The following is a 19,556-nucleotide window of genomic DNA, read 5'->3' on the forward strand; positions in this document are numbered from 1 at the left end:
TTTTTTTTCTTCCCTGTAGGCTATGTGAGCCTGAGGGCTTTTTACCTATAAATAGGCTTGTTAGCTTAACCACTCGCTCTTGACCAAGAGATAAATCAGAGCAAGGGAGAGATAATACAGTGGTTTTGCAAAGAGGCTCCCACACCCCAAGGATCCAAAGCTCCAGGCTAAATTCAGCTTCTCTGCCAAGCCAGGCACCACTGCTGGGCCCTGTGAGTTTCTAAACAAGTCCCATTTATTGTCTGTAGGTTCTGAGGCAATTATTCACCATGTTTTCATCAGGAGAACAATGTGCAAAGCCTCCCACACAGCCCCACCGCTATGCCACCAGGGTGTAGATCTTCTCCTGAGTTTCCTGGTCAGCTCTCTGTCCCCTTATGTCAGCACAGAGCCTCTCCACTGCTGCTCCAGTATCTGAGGACAGTAGCAATGGAGACCCACAGTTGCATTTGGTAAATCTTAGGGGAGTCCTCTCCTCCCTTCAGCAGTCTTTTTGTTGGTAAAACAGACAAAAGGTGGTGCCTCAACCACTAAAATGCCGGACTGTTACCAGCCACTCAGGAGTAGAAACAGGCTTTAACCCTAGGAATCTCTCCTTAGGCTCCTCTTTGTTCACATGTGTTTGCACTCACCTGTGATTTTGTAGATTCTCAAAGTCATTCTAGTCCTGTCTTGTTGAGGTCTCAGGTGATCTCCTTTTCTCTTGTTGGGTTTTCAAACAGGTTTTTACACTTATCTTTAGGCTGCAAGAAAATCAAGTTAGATTGAAATATAAACCCCAACTATGAGCTGATACTTATTGAACTTGGCTTAGCTCCTCAGCTACCTCCCTTACCTCCCTTCCTCTCAAAATGTAATCTTGCAATGCATATTACCCCATAGTAAAAGTTTATTAGTTTTCTAGTTATCCCATGAAAACTCTGTGCCTAAATTCTTTGAAGCCTCAGACAGAACTCTTTGGTTAATAATTGCATATGTGTGTTCGTGTGTGTGTGTGTGTGTGTGTGTGTGTGTGTGTGTGTGTTGTCAAACTTAAAAGGGAAGCCTTCTTTTACCTTCCCAAGTAAATTTTTCTTTTTAAAAAGATTTATGGGGTTGGGCATATGTGGTAGAGAACACATTACTGTTTAAGGCCCTAGTCCTACCTGCAAGTGGAAAGCTTCATGAGTGGGTAAAACAGTGCTTCAGCTCTCTATTTCCCTATCTCCCTCTTCCTTTTCAATTTCTATTTGTAACCAAAATAAATAGATAAAATATTTTTTAAAATGTATTTATATAGTGATTGACAGAGATAGAGAGACCAGAACATTTCTCAGCTGTAGCTTATGGTGCCACCAGGGATTGAACTACTGAACCTCAAGTATGAAATTTTGTTGCATTACTGCTATAATATTTCCCTGATCTTCACAAAGTAAAATTTCAAACCAAGTAAAAGTTACTTTTCATGGCATTGGCTGAGGACCCTTCAATTTTTTTCTTTTTCTTTCTTTTTTTTTTCCATCAGGTTTATTGCTGGGGCTCAGTGGCTGCACAATGAATCTACTGTTCCCAGTAACCATTTTTCTTTCCTTTTTTTCCCATTGTATTTCTTTTATAGAACAGAGAGAAAGTGAGGTCAGAGATAAAGGAAGAAAGAGAAAGAGAGACACCTGCAGCACTGCTTCACCACTCATGAAACTTTCCCCCTGCTGGTGGGGACCAGGGGCTTTAACCTACATGCTTGCACATGGTAATGTGTGCCTTCAACTGAGTGTGCTACCACCCATCCTCCCCCCTTTAACCTCAGCCTTTTTCCATGAGCAGTCATTTTCTGAAGGTCAGTTTGCCGTGCATGAACTCAGTGTGGACAGCAGGCTCTTGTCAGCACCCCAGAAATCCTTGCAGAAGACACACAAAGAACCCCCAAAGCACACTTGTGGGTTTTTTCAGGTTTCCAGAAAGTGAAACTTCTGGAAGAAAGCCTCTACTGGGGGATCACCGTGACATCCACATTCACATGTGTTGGGTGGGAGAGAACATGGTAGAGGAGACATGCTATGGTGTCTGTTCCAAGTTCGGATTCCTGTGGAACAGGAACTGGCTGCCCCCTCTATGGGAGGAGTGGGCGTGTAAGCACAGGGAGCAGAAGCTAGCGCCTCACACAAGTATCAGTGGTGGCGACACTTGTAGCAGAGACAGTCCAGCAGTGAAAGTGGAAGATATCTAAACACAAAGGAATTTCTTTTGTGAGTGTAATTATAAAAAAAAGAGAAATGCCTTCCAGTATTTGTGTGTGTGTGTGAAATGTTGAGATGATCCATTTCATTCACTTTCTACCATGTTTTGAGGTAAGTGCAGACATCCAGTTCCATTAACTATAATATCATAGAACTCCATGTATCAAGTTTCCTCCCTACTCACACCCACATGTTACCATGCAGCCACTTTTCCTTTTCCTTTTTCCTTTTCTTTTTTTCTTTCTGTTTTATCTGCTAGGACATAGGGAAGCTAAGAAGAGAGGGGGGTGATAGGGAGAAAGACATTTAAGATGTGTTTTGCTGCTTATAGGTGGGGAGTGGAAACTCGATCCTGAGCCCCGTGTATGGTAACGTGTGCTCTTAACTAGGTGCACCACCACCTGGAGATAGTCCTGTCTTTATCAACTTTTGGTGTAATATGACTTCAGTAAGAATATATTCCAAGGTTTTGAAAATCCTATTCCTAAAGAATTTCATCACTTGAAGTCTATCATCAAGGAGTTTTCATATAAAAAGTCTTCATCACTTTCTAAGTGTGATCTACAAATAGTTTTCTGGAAAGCTTAGAATGATAATCCTTGGTGGACCCTGAAAACATACTGTTAAGTGAAGGAGGCCTATCACAAAATGCATGTGTTGCCTGATACCATTTATAGGAGGCAACATTGCCAACAAATTCATAAAGACAGAAGTAAAAGAGGGCCTGGTAGTGATGTGCCTGGTTGAGTACACCCACTACCATGCACAGGACCCAGAGTTCAAGCCCCTGGTCTCCACCAAAAGTGGGGGGGGGGCTTAACAAGGAAGCATGGAAGCAATTCTGCATGTGTCTTTCTTTCTCTCTCCCTTTCTATCTTCCCTTCTTTCGGTTTCTCTCTGTCCTATCAAATAAAAGAATGGAGGGGAAAAAGAGGAAAAACTCCCCACCAGGAGAGGTGGGGAGGAAAAAAAAAGACAGAAGTAGAATGGTGGTGCCAGAGCTTGTGGGAGTGGGAATGGGGAGTTTTTGTGTTTAATGGACACAGAGTTTTGGTTTTCAAGAATGAAGAAAACCCTGGTGGTAGATGGAGGTGATGACTGTCCCACATCATGAATGTCAGTGCCATTGAGCTATACACTTAAAGGTGGTTAAAGTGGTAAATTTTATGTTTCATATATTTTTCCACAGTTAAAAAAATAAATGTTAAATGGGGGGGAACAGTGAGCACCCTTAGGGATCTGAGCACTATCTTTTCAGAAAAATGCCGTCTTCTGTGAATACAAATTCAATAAATCTGTATCGAACATCTCATTGTATTTTTCAGCAAGAAGACCTTCCTTCCATAGAACAGTTATCCCATCAGATAGAAGATGAGGAAATTAACCTGCATGAGAAGCCCAGGAAATACCTCAAAAGGGTTTTCCAGGAAAGCATCTACAAGACATTGGTAGAAAAGAGCATCCTTGACTATCTGCACTATAATCAGTACCACCTGCCCATGTATGCCTGGCCAGGCATCATTTAGTCAAGGCCACGGGCTCAACTTTATTGCTTGCAAACGTGTAGTTCCTGGAAATGCTCCACGTAAATAGGAAGCCTCTAGAAAGCCTGGCTTGACAATAAGCACCTCTATGATTTCAGACTTTACTGATGTTCCAGTAGGTGGCGCATGACTGTGCGTCTCTTTTCAGAGACAGGGCTAAGCTCTCCAAGTACTTATGCAGAATAAACCATTTCAGCAATAAAATAAGATCATACTGTGTGCGAATCGTCTTTGTAATTTTACCTTGGGTGTGATTCTGTTCAATTTCCTAATGGCCCTACTTTCCAATTTTGTTAGCTTTAAGAAAGAAATTCTGTGCTCAGAATGGACAATTAATAAGTGGTGATGAGAAACTACTCTTATAACTAAACAACCAGGACTGCTTGTAGGAAAGCTTACATAAAATTCTGCAAGGAGGATGTTTCTATCACAGTACCTATATTCCACTTCATGTTGCCTCTTTTGGGTGTTAATACATTGAAAAACTAAGATGGGGCAGGTTTTAGATTAAAAATAGTAGTGAGAGATTTATCTGGCTCACTTCTTTGACCCAGAGCACCACTGCTTTGTAGCAGGGACTTACAGAGATTGATACCTGTAATGTGGGTAAGAAAACCTTTCTTCTAAGGCAAGTATGTGCCTACCAAAAGTCAGATGTACCTGTGAACCAGCAGGGATGAAATATAAGATTTTTTTCTCATTCACACTTGACCAGGAGGACTTAACATTGGTTTTTATGGACACAACTCCAGTTTGTGTTCATTATTTTACACTAATGTTAGTATTTTGCAGAAGTGGGAACCATTTCAAGTTTTACATAACATTAGCATTATAACACTATTCAATGTAACATTATTAACCTTACATGTTTTAAAACTAAAATTGTTCCAGAACAGTAGATTCTGATGCTAGTCAGCCAGCCAAAAGCAATTCTTTCCAATCCCACTAATTCCTTCACACATACTTTTTACATAAATGCACAGGTCATTGGTGGGGTGTGGCGAGAACAGGTCCAGCATATGGTACAAAATTGTAACTTGAATGGAGAATAATTGCTTACTGGTTTGCTCTTCAAACTGCCAACAACACACACGGAGCCATATTTCAGTAGAATGTGAATGAGTCAGCTGAAAAAACTGTCCTGCTCCCATCCCTTTCTTCTGAGAGGCCCTGGGTCTAATTCATCAGTAAGTAGTGAAGTTCCTGTGACTGGTACTGGCACCCTTGCCTAGTGAATCACAGAACACCCTGGAAGCAAGTATTATCATTAAAAAACTTCTAGTCACATAAAAGTAGCCTCGGGTGGCATTGCCAACTTTAATACCAAATCATGTGTAAATCTGATGGGTTTTTTTTTCTTTTTAAAAGTAGTCTAGGGCCTCCATAAGAGCCCTGACAGATTTGACAATGTTCAGACTAAAGTTTACAAAGTATATTGGTTGGGAGCATTCTAATCATCACCCCATGTGCAGAAAGTGAGTAATTTCCTGACTGTGGGCAGAAGGTTTTAGAATATATATGCAGACTTGAACTGTGTTGTTGAGGAACAGCTTTGCTAAGAATAAGAATTTAAGTGTTGTTGATCACTGCTTGAAACTGGCTGTGCTAAGGGCCTCACTGGAAAGGGTTTTAGAGAGAACAAGATTTGTGCACTTCTCTGTGCGTGCACAGGCATCCGTAGAGACAGATGAATGTGTGGAGTCCCTTCATGTTTCAGCATTTGCTACTGAGCTGGGAGTATCTTGGGCTCTATGCCTAGACTTGGAGTTCAATGGTTTTTAAACAAGAATGATGACAAGAAAGCACCAAAATTAAAGTTTTCCAAATCTCCCAGCTGTCCAATTACAAGTAGCAGCCGCACCATGCAGATGCCTCTGACAATCTCCTGGCACATGCTGGTTTGTAACTGAGTGTAGACACCTCCCCAAAATGGCTCTTTATGGCTCTGTTACACCCAAATATCACAGGAAGATAGAAGAATAATGATGATGATAATAATAGCAATAACAAGGTGAGAGAGGGAAAGAATACTGCATAAAGGATAAAATGTAAAGTCAGCCAATCAATATTTATCCTTACGTAGGTGTGTGTGTAAGGGGAGGGGGGAGCTCATGCAGGCGAGCAAGTGAACAGGAGCCAAGAAGTAGGGAGAGGGGCTTGAAAGTCTCGGAGTGTGAGGAGCTGTTGATTGTTTTCTGGTTGAGAGAAGAGGTGACGATAAGGCTAGGATAAAGTGAGCGCCAGGAACCAGGCAGCAAGCCCGCAGCTGTATGCTAATGCTCACAGAAACCAAGCCTCCGAGTCTCCCATTAAAGCAGGCAGCCAGGAGGCCACACATCACTGAACAAATAGGCTCTCTCTAGACAAATAAAATAACACACGTAGAATTGGGGGGAGAGGTGAAGGGAAGAATGAGGAGAGAGATTAAGGGCCAGAAAGATAGGGGCAGAGGGAGACCTGGAGAGAAAGGAGTGACAAATGGAGGGAAGAAGAGAGGATGGGGGTGGGAAGAAGCCAGGAGATAAGGCTGGGAGGGAGGAGAGCGACTGTGCAAAGGAGAGTAAAGACTGAAGAAACTTGAGGGAGAAGAAAGTGAGGTATTGAAAAATGGGGAGAGGCAGCAGGAGGGAAGAAGAGGTAAGAGGTGGCAGAAGAGAGTTGGGAAAGACGTGGAGTAGTGGGGAAATGAGCAGAGACTGGGAGGTGGGGGGGGGGACACCTGCAGAGAGCGATGGGGTCGGGGGAGAATACGCACACACCAACACATTTCAAGCCCAGGAGCAGCCAAAGCTAAAGGCCCCTTCTGACCTGCTGGAGCCTGGCCCCATCCTTCCCCCCGACCGCCTAGGGAAGAGAGGTTGAGGGTGGCCCTAGCCTTTCTTAGGGAGCTGATTCTGAGGCCAAAGATGCAGGGCTGGCCCACCTGGCCGCCCCCTCGCGCGCGCTCCAGGGTCAGGGTCACCTCCGTGAGCCTGCAGAGTACCCCTTCTCTGGGCTGTCCCGCACTCTCGGCTCAATCAGCTTTGGTGAATACACCACCCTTCCCTTCTAGGGGCCTGGCCGAATAATGGGACTCCCACCCCGGCCCGGACAGCCCCATCCGAGGTAAAAACAAACAGCCCCCGAGGGTCCGTCAGGAAGCGTGCGGTGGCCCGACGGCACACTCCGGGGGATAAAGGCGGCGGCTGCCACCCCGCCGGCCCGGGCAGAATAATGGGCTTGCAGCAGATTGCCGGGGGCACTTGAAACTCGAGGGGAGGGAAATACTGGAGCGCGGTCCCTCCCCGAGCCGGGCGGACGGCACAGCCTCGCGGATCCCCCTTGTTCGCTCTCTTTCATGCACTCCCCTTTTGTGTGGAATTATTTAAACTGGGGATCCTTGGCAGCTTTATGCTAATGTGGTGAACAAAGGCAGCGGCCAGCGGGCGGGGGGCCCGGAAGGTGCCCGGGGGCCGGAGCGGGCCGGGCGGGGCGGCGGGGGCCTGCGCGTGTCTCTCGCGTGCCCCAGGGACCCACATGGCAGCCCCCTCATTCCTGCAAACACAAAGCCTCCAGTTCGGCCCGCGCTGCCGCCCAGCCGCCCCGCCCCAACCTGACGGCTGGCCCCGCGGCTGGAACCGCGCTCCGGCCCAGGTCCAGGCGGGTGGGCCCAGCAGGGCTGGGGACCTCGAATCCCGAAAAGGGGTCCGCAGCAGGGTGGGGATAAGGCGTGGGGGGGGGGCAGAGAAGCTGACATCTTTCCCTCTCCCCTCCCTGGCGTCTCCAAAAGTACCGCACCATCAAGGGAGAGCTGTCCAGTCCTCCAGCCTGCCCTTTTCCGGAGCGCAGAGTTGGCCTGCGCTGGTCCACAACCCAGTGAACTACTGGTTGATGCAACACCTCCGTTTTATTGATCATTTCCAAGCTAAATGTTTTCTAGAAACTTCCAGAGACCTGAGCCATGGGAGTGGGGGTTCACAGTGCACCCCCACCATCGCGTGTGTCCCTCACTGCAGCTCAGGACACCAGGACCAGGGAGCTTACAGCTTCATAGCAAAAAGCCCACTTCCACCATGTGGAAAGCCAGTCCAGACGCGAAGAGGTGAAGGGCCAGAACCCCTCAAGAAGGGGAGATCCCTGGGGCCTGGGACTCTTGGACACCTACACTCGCCAGGTCGGCTGAGGTGCACCCCAGCCAAACCCACACTTTAGAACACACCTCCCCAATAAAAAGCTCCTTGCTGCCCCACTCCTAGCCGCAATTGGCCAAGGCCGGCCACGGATGCTCAACCTGGTGACGCCTTGTCCTGCCAGACTGAGAGCAAATGCCTCCACCTGAAGTTGCCATTCTGGTGGCCATACAGGATGTGCAAACAGAATCGCACAGGCGACTGAAGCTTCCACCTGGAACCTGGCTGCTCCTACTGGGAGGATGCACGCGGGTGCAAGCAAGGGTTCAGCCTAGTTCTTACCCGGCTCTGGGGCACCAGATGAATTTTCAATACTTGGACCTTCAAGTTTCCATTTATTTTGCGCCTGCCTGTCTAAAAGCAGATTTAATTTTCGCGGAAGAGACTAAAAGCCACACATAGAAAAGGAACGGGTCCATTGAATCCCAGTATCTCAATGGTATTCAATGGATTCCTTAGGCTTAATTCAGAGCCCTGTTTGAATTCACTGCATTCAGACAGAGGGTCTGTTTTGTTTATCCACAACCCCCTCCCCACCCGCCCTCTCTACAAGGATGGGTGTTGCTATTTTAAAGGATTCATCAGGTTACTAACTCTCCGCTATCTGTTGAATGAAAGAAGCGTTGCACATGCGGGCCAAGCCCCCGCCCTATTATTCCACAATCCAGATGGGATACGTGATTAGAAAATAAAATTGTCCAAAGTTGCTCCCGGAATCCCTTCCCCACTTCTAATTTCATCAGGAGTATTAATCAGTGTTCAAAAGAGCAAGGAAATAGCATCAGCTACTTATATAATGAATCAAAATTATATGGTTTAAATTCAATTTAGGATTTTTTACCTTTTCTTTTCCCTGTACTAGCATTCATCTCATCGCAGTTATCATTTTCAAAACCAGACTGAGAGCTTTCAAAATGTATTCTTCCCTTTCCAGTCTCAATTTTAAAATACCACAGACATACAACTCGATCAACCCCTTGATAAATTAATTCTAGCAACTGTCCTCACTACAGCTTTTAACTCACTTGGACTCTATACAAATTATTTCATTTCCATACCAGGGTATTTTCAGAGGGGAAATCCAAAAACCATCAAATACCTTTGGTGGAATTATGAGAGAACAAAACTCAGCCAAATCTAGGTAACTCGAGGTGTGTGTGTGTGTGTGTGTGTGTGTGTGTGTGTGTGTGTGTTGGGGAGGGGGTGTCCGCTTCTTCTCTTTGAGTAAAGTGACATTTTCCTCACACCATGTGACATTTGGTCTGTCTTTGCCATTGAGCTGGGCCTTTGCTATTTCTCAGTGATGGACAATCAGAACCACCTCGCACCCAGCTCTCAGGGTTCTGCTGGGTTCCTGAGAAGGTGGCCTTTTGTGCTTCCCAGGGACTGGGCTGGGGAGAGAATGTAGCTTGAGGATGGCCAGTTGAGTCTAGTTTTTAACCAGGCGGCCTCAGGCAGGCCGGTGAAGCTGTGGATCTTGGCTGTTGTCTTTTTCTGGTGGCATGGGGAGAGGGGGTGTGGGGGAGCGGAATGCTTGTCCTTTTAGAGGAAGCAGGCTGCTTGGGAGGACAGATTGCCCCCCCCCCCCCCCCCCGCCAGCAGCACGCGTCTCCTTTGCGTCCAGATTGGCCGCGACGGCGCTCAATAGCGGGAGGTTAATTTCCTTCACAAAGGTGAAGGGGGCACAGTTTTGGCGGGGGTATCCGCGCCCAGACAGGCGGCCCCTTTATTCCGCAGCGCCTTGATTGGAGCCCTTGATTTAGCATCTGATGTCAACCGGCAGACAAAATGCCCGCTCGGAATGAAAATGCATGAGGTTGTACAGAGAGTTGAGACCAACTTCACTGGGTGCCCGCAGTCGACAGCGTCTATAGGTCTTTGGCCCACTCCTTCCGAGTGGCTCTGTCCTGGGTACCCGGAGGTTCCAAGAGCTCGGGATCTATCTGGCCTTTCTATGGATGCCACTCCCAGAACCTCAGAAAGAGAAAACAAGGAAGGAAGGAAAGGAAAGGAAAGGAAAGGAAAGGAAAGGAAAGGAAAGGAAAGGAAAGGAAAGGAAAGGAAAGGAAAGGAAAGAAGGAAGGAAAGGAAAGGGAATTCAAGTTCCCTTTGGAAACTGGCCCAGCCCGCGCCCCCCTCCTCCCACTCTCTCCAACGCCTGCAGTCAGCCAACGATTAAAGAAATGCGGTGCCAACCGCTTCTCAAACTCTAGAGAAATCTTCCCAAGACCCTCGGCACGCCTAGCGGGCGGTCACAAGCATCGCCCCCAGCAACAGCCAGAAGGCCAAATCGTGTACCAAACTTGGAACTTCGGGGTCTCCTTTTCTCTGGGACCCTGAGTCCAGCAGCCCAGCAACCCAAGGCACGACCCCTCTTGGCAGCTATTTCGACCCTTGCTGATTGCTTTAACACCGCGGGTGCCTGCGCCTCCCCGGACTGGCCCAGCGCTCCCTCAGCCGCACTCGGCTGGCCCTGGCGCCTGCTGCTGCCCAAGGCGGCCCGACCCAATCAGCGCTCCTTTTCCCCCTCCCCGCCGGCTCTCGGATTGAACCCTCCTGACATATTTGGGACCATTCTTCTCCTTTGTTGCTATTTTGCTAGCGACCCGCGGGTAATCCCCTGCTCGGGAGGGGGGCTTGCATTGTCGTGCTGATGGACGGGCCCATTTGGCGGCTCCGCGCCCCCCGGAGGAGAGACACAAAGCCCAGGCACGTGCGCCTCCCCATAGAGGAGCAGCAGACCGTGAAGGGAGGCGGGGCCGGGCGTGTGCCTGGGCCGGGCGGGGCGGCGGCGCGGGGCGGGACGACCGAGGGGCGCGCGCGGGGGCCCCCGAGCCCTCAGGTACATCTGCCGCACCTACCGGGCGACCCCCGAGTCCCGGCCCCCTTTTGGCCGCCCCGTCGTCCTCCCACCCGACCCAGCCGGGGAGCAGCGGACGCGCTGATTGGCTCCGGGGGAAGCGGGAGGCGAGAACAATGGCCCCCTCCCCCAGTTAAAAGGGAGCGGCTCGCGGGCTCGGGGACAGGGACGCGCGTGCAGGGCGTAGAGCCGAGCTGAGCCGCTGGCGCCGGCGCCACGCGAGTCCTGCAGCCGCCGCGCCCGGGCCATGGGCTGGGGCCACTGAGGCCTCCGGGGCGCAGAGCAGAGGCTGAGCCGAGTCCGTGCCTTGCCCCCGCCCCGCGCCAACATGCCCCGCGGGTTCCTGGTGAAGCGCAGCAAGAAGTCCACGCCCGTGTCCTACCGGGTCCGCGGCTGCGAGGACGGGGGCCGCGCGCTGCTGCTTTCGCCTGGCTGCGGGGGCGCCCGCGCAGAGCCGCCCGCGCCCCACCCCGGCCCGGGGCCGCTGCCTCTGCCGCCGCAGCCGGCCGAGCGCGCCCATGCGGTGCTCGCCGCCGCGCTCGCCTGCGCGCCGGGGCCGCAGCCTCCCCAGCCCGGCCCGCGGGCTGCGCACTTCGGCAACCCCGAGGCGGCGCACCCCGCGCCGCTCTACAGCCCCACGCGGCCGGTGAGCCGCGAGCACGAGAAGCACAAGTACTTCGAGCGCAGCTTCAACCTCGGCTCGCCGGTCTCGGCCGAGTCCTTCCCCACGCCCGCTGCGCTGCTGGGAGCGGGCGGCGGCGGCGGCGCCAACGGCGCAGGCGGCGGCGGCACCTGCGGCGGCGGCACCTGCGGCGGCGACCCGCTGCTCTTCGCGCCCGCCGAGCTCAAGATGGGCACGGCCTTCTCGGCAGGCGCGGAGGCGGCGGCCCGCGGCCCGGGGCCCGGCCCCCTGCTGCCTCCCGCCGCTGCCCTGCGCCCTCCGGGCAAGCGACCCGGGCCACCCGCCGCCGCCGCAGAGCCGCCGGCCAAGGCGGCCAAGGCCGCTGGCTCCAAGAAGCCCAAAGCCATCCGCAAACTGCACTTCGAGGACGAGGTGACTACGTCGCCGGTGCTGGGGCTCAAGATCAAGGAGGGCCCGGTGGAGGCGCCGCGGGGCCGCGCGGGGGGTGCGGCGCGGCCGCTGGGCGAGTTCATCTGCCAGCTGTGCAAGGAGGAGTACGCAGACCCATTCGCGCTGGCGCAACACAAGTGCTCGCGCATCGTGCGCGTGGAGTACCGCTGCCCCGAGTGCGCCAAGGTCTTCAGCTGCCCGGCCAACCTGGCCTCGCACCGTCGTTGGCACAAGCCGCGCCCCGTGCCCGCCGCACCCCGCGCGTCGGAGCCCGAAGCCGCTGCCAGGGCTGAGGCCAGGGAGGCGTCCAGCGGCGGCAGCGACCGCGACACGCCGAGCCCCGGCGGCGTGTCCGAGTCGGGCTCGGAAGACGGGCTGTACGAGTGCCACCACTGCGCCAAGAAGTTCCGCCGCCAGGCCTATCTGCGCAAGCACCTGCTGGCTCACCATCAGGCTCTGCAGGCCAAGGGCGCGCCTCCCGCGCCCCCGTCCGAGGACCTACTGGCCTTGTACCCCGGGTCTGAGGAGAAGGTGCCCCAGGAGGCCGGTGGCGACGGAGAAGCCGGCGTTCTGGGTCTGAATGCTTCTGCTGAGTGCCACCTGTGTCCAGTGTGCGGGGAGACGTTCCCCAGCAAGGGAGCCCAGGAGCGCCACCTGCGCCTGCTGCACGCCGCCCAGGTGTTCCCCTGCAAGTACTGCCCGGCCACCTTCTACAGCTCGCCAGGCCTCACGCGGCACATCAACAAGTGCCACCCGTCCGAGAACAGACAGGTGATCCTCCTGCAGGTGCCAGTGCGTCCAGCCTGCTAGAGCGCGCCTTCCACCCCGGGCCCCGAACTGTGCCTTCGCTTGGAGACCCACGAAGAGAGTGCGCCCTGCCCTGCGCACCCCAAACCCGTGTCCACTCCGAGAGGGGGTGGGGGGGCGCCCACCCCCGGTGAAAGTGTTGTCTCCTCTTCTCTCGGTGTGGTGTGACGGTAACCCCAGTCCCCTCGTTGTGACTCCTTTTGGAACCCAACTTTTTGCGTTGTGCCCCCCTGGCCTCCCCCACCCCCGTGGCGCAACAGAAGCCAATCTCTTTCTGTACAAGAGAGAAGAGCCGTCCCCGTTTGTCTCGTGGTTGGAAGCCTCCCCTTGAAGGGGAGAGCTGTTTTTCTTGCTAGTATTCGCTGTGTTCATGGTCTAGAAATTCGGTTTGCTCTCGCCTACCAATCTCTGCTCTCTATGTATGTAGCGTACGGGTTGTTTTGGGTGAATCTTGAGGAATAAATGCCTTTATATTTCACAGGCTGTAAATTGAACTTACCACACGATTAGCTTTATTATGGCTTGTGAACTGCTGGAGTCTGGCTTTACCTTTTTGTATGTGAACAAATGAAATTGCTTAAAAAAAAAAGAGTTTTCTTTAGTATAGCCACAAATGCCTTGAACTGTTGTCTGTTGGGATTGTTTTTGGGGGAGGGAGGAGGGTTTTCTAAAGATGTTGTAGAAACTGCCTCAATACTTTGCATAAGACTTCGGTTTGGTCATCTTCTTTGAGGTAGGACTGAGTTCTCTCTAAATGTATATGTTGATTTATCAGTAATTGTTATTTATTCTTTATTTATTTATATTAATTATGAAGATTATGATATTATTTGATTGCAGATCTTTTTTTTTTTTGGTGTGCTTCCCCCCACCCCACCACTCTTGACATTTCACTGTGCATTTTAGAAGAGAGCCTTTTTCTAAAGGGATCTGCTAAAAGTTTTAACTTTTATACCTATCTGAGCGAATTACAGATAACCTACCATTTTATTCTGCTTGGGGAGCCCCCTGAGGCCCTTGTACAACCGACAGCTCTTACTTTTAAATGCAATCTCTTTTCTACATACATTATTTTCTTAATTGTTAGCTATTTATAGAAAGCTTCGATAGAACTGTTTCAACTGTATAACTATTTACTATTCAAATAAAATATTTTCAAAGTCAAAACAAGGTGGAATTATTTCTGCATCACATGATGTCAACAAGGGTTTTACATAGAACCTCAGTGATTTCCTAAGTATATTATTTTCAGTAAAAGGAGATACCTGCCATCACTAGGGTAGTACATTTTCAGAGTGGAGGCTGAGCTGGGATTCTGCTCCTCAGGAAGTTCAAGGGCGTAGTCTCAACACAGCTAAGTAAGCTCTTTAAAGGTCCTGAAGAATGTACTAAAAGGTGGAGTTTGAATCAAGGTAGTGCATATGTTTTTCCAAATAATTCTACACAAGTGTCCCCAATAATCTATTCTTTTGACCAAAGGGGTGTAGGAACACTATTTTAATTTAGCAGAACATTTATTTCCTGACACTTTTAAGGCAGTTTTGATCTTTCAGTATCAATGAGAAGAAAGTAAAAATGATTTAATGGTCAAAATTTCAAAGTGAGGGACTCAAGCCTGTTTGCATTTGGATGCAACGAAAGTTAAACCACAGAGTTTGGGGTAAGGGTTCAGACACAATTTTCCAATCAGGTAACCAATCCACTTTGGGGGGAAAATAGAACACCATCTGTTTGGAGCATTACACTTAATAACAGGTAATTACAATGTTTTCCGTTATGTGTCACTCAGCTCTTTGAAGAGCAATTCTGACGCTCGCCAGTTAATATTGTGAGTGGTTTTCCTAGCTCTTTGAAACACTTCGATTATGGAGCTGTGCTAAACACCACAGTTATGCATCTCCTTCAATCTGTAGATTATTATTTATATTTACTGCATTTCCTCTGAAGGTCCACTAACTGTTTGAAGGTTTGTCCAGCAAAGAGATTTCAAATTTACAAGGGGAAAGAACTTTATCTCCAAGGTGCAGCTGGAATGGGTGGAGGGGAGCAGTCAGCAAAAAACATGGAAGGAAACATTGACAAAAGAGATCATTTTCAGACTCTGAACCTACAGTTGTGTGTGGGAGAGGGCTTAGTAAAAGACTTGACTGTCAGGAACATTGACTATTTTCCCTTTGTGATGCTCTAGAGACAGAACAACAATAGAGGAGAAGGCTCTGCAGTTAAGTTGCCCCTAGGACAGATTGTTAGTCACCTTTTATGCTGATGACATATGTTATCAGTTGAAAATAAAGGAAGAATCCCTTCTCGGCCTTTTGGCTAAGATCAAGTAAAAATAAAGGACGATAAAAATCCCATGAGGCACAATATAAAAGTACAAGGACAAAATAGCTCACTTGGATAGTGTGCTGCATGTAAACCATGTAGAGGAGCCCGTTCAAGCCCCGCCCCCATGGCATTAAAGAAAACTTCCATGCTGTGCTCTCTCTCTTTTTTTCCTCTCTGTTTCTCTAGCAATAATAATAATAATAATAATAATGAAATAAGTACTAGGACAAGGCAGTATTTTTATATAAACTTTGAATGAGACAGAAAAATTCAGATTTTTGTAAGCTGATGGCTGTGCCCTCTGAACAGTAAAATAATTTTCCAAATGTTCGCATTGACTTACACTATTCCTTCAAAGATCTTTCACAATGAGGGCCAATAAAAAGCTTCCTTAAATACCTGATGACTGGCTACACACAATAAGTCAACATCCATCTGTAGGAAGAGTATCTTACCACTTCTGTGTTTGCCTCACTTTTCTTGTCCATATTCATAAAGCATAAATTCTTCTAAGGCCCACTTATAAGAGGAGGAATCTTTATCACTTGGTATTTACAGATGTTCTCCTTCATCCCCACTTATTCACTCTGACAAACAGTAGCATTTCTAAAATAGGAGTTAAATTTTTAATGTGAGATTTAAATGAAATTGCATGGTAAGTGGAGTTTATGTTGACTAAATAGTATAAAATAAGAAAAAATAGTGCATTCATTTCAAAGCAGTGTGATATGAATTAGTGCGATCATTCACAGGAAGGCAGTCAGATTCTGTCTCTCCCGGCCTCACTGGCTTATTCTCTCTGGATACCAGTTTTCAAGGACTCCTATTAGAGAACACTTAACAGGACACAACATTCACTTCATAAATGTGCAAAAGATGCTGAGGACAGCTTGTGTGTCTAAAATCATTCCCTGTTTATATGGCTATGAGGAAAACTGGCCAAGACCATCCTCCTCACCCACAACCAGGTGGGGGTGAGGTGGGGGGGGATTTAGGGGATTAAGAAAAGTAGCAGGATCAAGGAAGGAGGAGTTAGGGAAGAGAACAAATGAAGGAGAGGATTTGACTTTTGGTATGGTCTTGATATTTTACAACTTTCTACACAGGTGATGTCATAATAAGCTGGTTCTAAAGTGAACCCCTGACTCAAACAAATGCCTTACTCTCTGGATCACCCCTTTTCTTCTGGGGGTCATGTCTTTCTAAGGTACATTTCCCTGCCCTCAGAACAGGAGAATAGTACTGAATGGTTTTAATTTTGTTTGTTTTGACCTCACTACTCTGAGTAGCTTTTTCAGAGAGACAGACAGAGATAGAGAGACAGAGGAAGAAATATCCCAACACTGAAGTTCCCCCCAGTTAGTTAGGGGGTCAGTTAGTCTTGTACCCAAATTTAATAAGTGCATAACAAAGCAGGCACACTCTCCAGGTGAGCTGTCTTGCCAATCCAGTGCTGAATGGTTTTTAACCCGGAGGCACCTTTCTTCTGTACATGGGATTTACCTGTGCTCCTGCCTCCAGATGGCCCCTTTATTGTGTTCAGTCTTGTGACTATAGGGTTCAGGCAATTGCTCAAAGGCTCCTTGCATAAGAAGCTGGGCCAGAATGGAAGTGCCCATGGTACAGGGCATAACTGAAGCAGACTGAACTCTAGTGGCACAATGGCAACCCTCAGTATATTGGGGAGCCCTGCAGAGACCCAGGCCACACGATTGGGCTGGGCAGTGCAGGTTGCCAGGCAGATGTTGTCCAGCTGCTAATGAGGGTGACTCATATCCCACATGCCCCCATGTCCTCTGCTGCAGACTCTGGGTGAAGTGGCTGTCTGTCTCCTCATACCAGCTACTTGTCCAAACCCTTGGACCTAATTCTACAACAATCTTTAATTCAGTCTTCAAGCAAAACAAACAGATGCATGTCTGAACAATTTCAGTGAGTAGATAGCATCAGAGGAATCCTTCACCCTTCAGATATTTTGTATAAGAGACAGGGTCTTTCTAGAGATGACTTGAACAAGGTCTCAGCTTTATTGAGACTGTTGGTTTTCTACACACCACTGTAAGCCAGAGCGGATGTGGGTTTTATAAGACATAGTGAGACATCCAGGGAGAATTTCTGAGACCATGAGATGAAAGAATCAGAATTCCAAATGAAGCTGGGTTCTGTGGCATCTAGGACTAGTTATAAATCCATTGGCTTGTGACAGGCAGGCTTTGAGTAACATTTTCTTTCTTTCTCCTCCAGGGTTATCGCTGGGGCTGGGTGCTGGAACTATGAATCCACTGCTCCTGGAGGCCATATTTTTCCATTTCATTGAGTAGAACAGAGAGAAATTGAGAGAGGATGGGAATATATATATATCAGATCTGCTTCACTGCTTGAAGCTTGAACCCAGGTCATTGAGCAGGTCCTCGAGCTTAGTACTATGTGTGCTTATCTGGGTGTGCCCCCACCTGGCACCCTGAAGTAAAACTTTCTTTGTTTTTTTTTTAATTTTTAAATTTATCTTTATTTATTTATTTGATAAAGACAGGCTGAAACTGAGGGGAAGGAGGAGATAGAGAGAACAGAAAAACACATGCAGCCCTGCTTCACCATTCCTGAAGCTTTCTCCCTGCAGGTGGGGACTGGGGGCTCGAACCTGGGTCCTTGCACATTGTAACGTGCATTCAACCAGGCGCACCACCTGCCCACCAAACTTTCTATCTCTGTTGCACAAGGAATATTTCAGTCTTCTAGAAATTTTCTGGAAAATCAACCCTAGTATTTGGAGTTAGTGGTATATCATATAAATATAAAACTTATTATAGGACCTAGTTAAGTTACTTTTTTTTGCCTCCAGGATTATTGCTGGGGCTGGGTGCCTGCACTATGAATCTACTGCTCCCGGAGACCATTTTCAAACCCACTGTTCCTGGATGCCCTCTTCTCCATTTTGTTGCCCTTGTTGTTACTGGATAGGACAGAGAGAAATAGAGAGAAAGGGAAGACAGAGAGGTGGAGAGAAAGATAGACATCTGCAGACCTGCTTCACCACTGGTAAAGTAATCCACCTGCAGGTGGGGAGCCAGGGGCTCGAACCAGGATCCTTACTCGGGTCCTTGGGCTTCGTGCCATGTGTGCTTAACTGCCCGGCCCCCAAGTTACAGTCTTTTTATGGCAAAGCCATTGTAACATTTGACAATGAAAGGAGCAAATTGTGGAATCTGGAGATCAAAGAGGACACTAAGTTATAAGATTGAAACCCATATTACAGAAAATTTGAGACAAAAGTCCACCATTGTGAGAGATTTAACTGAAAAGCAACAAGGGGTCTTGATTCCATTTGTCAAAGAGACACCAAAAGGAGGAGTACCATCAACACAAAGAAAGCATGGTGACCTAATCATATTTACAAATAAACAATATGATACGCTTTTATAGGCGCTAGCATTCATACTCACATAAATAAATAAGACATCCTGAAAATCATAAAATACTTCAAGTTAAATCTCTTATTTACTAGAGAAATGTATGGTTGTTTTATTACCAACCCGCAGCATTAAATGATCAACACTCATAGGAAAAGTCTGGTATGCTTGTCATTCCTTTGTAATAATAGCAATTCTTTTCTTTTCTAATCTTTTATTTTTAATTTATTTATTATTGGATAGAGATAGAGAGAAATTGGGGGGGAGGTAGAGAGGGAGAGAAACAGAGAGACACCTGCAGCCCTGTTTCACCATTTGTGAAACTTTTCCCCTGCAGGTGGGGACCGGGGGCTTGAACCTGGGTCCTTGCACACTGTAATGTGTGCGCCTAACCAAGTGTGCCACTACCTGGCCCCCTTTTTTCTTCTTTTCTCTTCTTTTTTTTTCTTTTCTTTTTTCCTTTCTTTACCACCAGGATTGTTACTGGGGCTTGGTGCCAACATGACAAGTCCAACATTCTGGCGGCTTTTTTCCTCCTCCCCCACCCACACTTTTTTTTTTTTTTTTGATAAGAGAGAAATTAAGAGTGGAGATGGATATATAGAGGGAGAGAGACAGAGAAACACTTGCAGTATTTACTCCATCGCTCATGAGCCCCCCCCCCCCCCCCCCGCAGGTGGGTAGCAGGGGCTGGAACCTGGGTTTTTGTGCATGGTATCATGTGAACTTAACCAGGTGTGCCACCACCCAGCCTCACAGCAATTCTTTTTAATAGGCATATCAGCAGCAGAGTAATGTTCCTAACCCAGAACTGATATGGCCCACAGTGTTCTCACCCAGTAGAAAGATTTATCCCTAACATCCAGAGCAGAAAGGCCATCCTCTGAAGAACTGTTCTCAGTGCTGGGGCTTTGGCTCCTATAGTTCCTTCAGTTCTTTGAAATCTGAATACACTGAGGCTCCCACATGGGTCCAGATATATGGGGGTGAATCTCTAAGATGAAGGGATAAGAGAAGACAGAGATAGGTAATCCTTGTTTCATAAAATGGAAAACAAACTTTTTTTTCCCCACCAGGGTTATCTCTAGAGCTTCACCATTCCCAGTGAAGTTTTCCCCAGCAGTTGGAGACCAGGAGCTTGAACTTGAGT

At 48.4% G+C, this 19,556-nt stretch overlaps 2 protein-coding genes across 2 annotated transcripts in view; both read left to right on the plus strand.

Annotated features, from left to right (window-relative positions):
• The window catches only part of CFAP61 (cilia and flagella associated protein 61), a 322,791-nt gene extending 318,812 nt beyond the window's left edge, over positions 1-3,979 (plus strand). Inside the window, exon 27 of the mRNA XM_060186112.1 lies at positions 3,542-3,979. Coding sequence (XP_060042095.1) covers positions 3,542-3,742 — 201 coding nt within the window. The 3' untranslated portion in view covers positions 3,743-3,979. The remainder of the gene's footprint in view (positions 1-3,541) is intronic.
• A 6,875-nt stretch (positions 3,980-10,854) lies between these two features.
• On the plus strand, positions 10,855-13,822 carry INSM1 (INSM transcriptional repressor 1). Its single transcript, XM_060186041.1, has one exon. The coding sequence runs from the start codon at positions 11,118-11,120 to the stop codon at positions 12,669-12,671; it is 1,554 nt and encodes a 517-aa protein (XP_060042024.1). The 5' UTR covers positions 10,855-11,117; the 3' UTR covers positions 12,672-13,822.
• The last annotated feature ends 5,734 nt before the right edge of the window (positions 13,823-19,556 follow it).

Source organism: Erinaceus europaeus, chromosome 1, assembly GCF_950295315.1.
Source record: "Erinaceus europaeus chromosome 1, mEriEur2.1, whole genome shotgun sequence".
NCBI lineage: Eukaryota > Metazoa > Chordata > Mammalia > Eulipotyphla > Erinaceidae > Erinaceus > Erinaceus europaeus.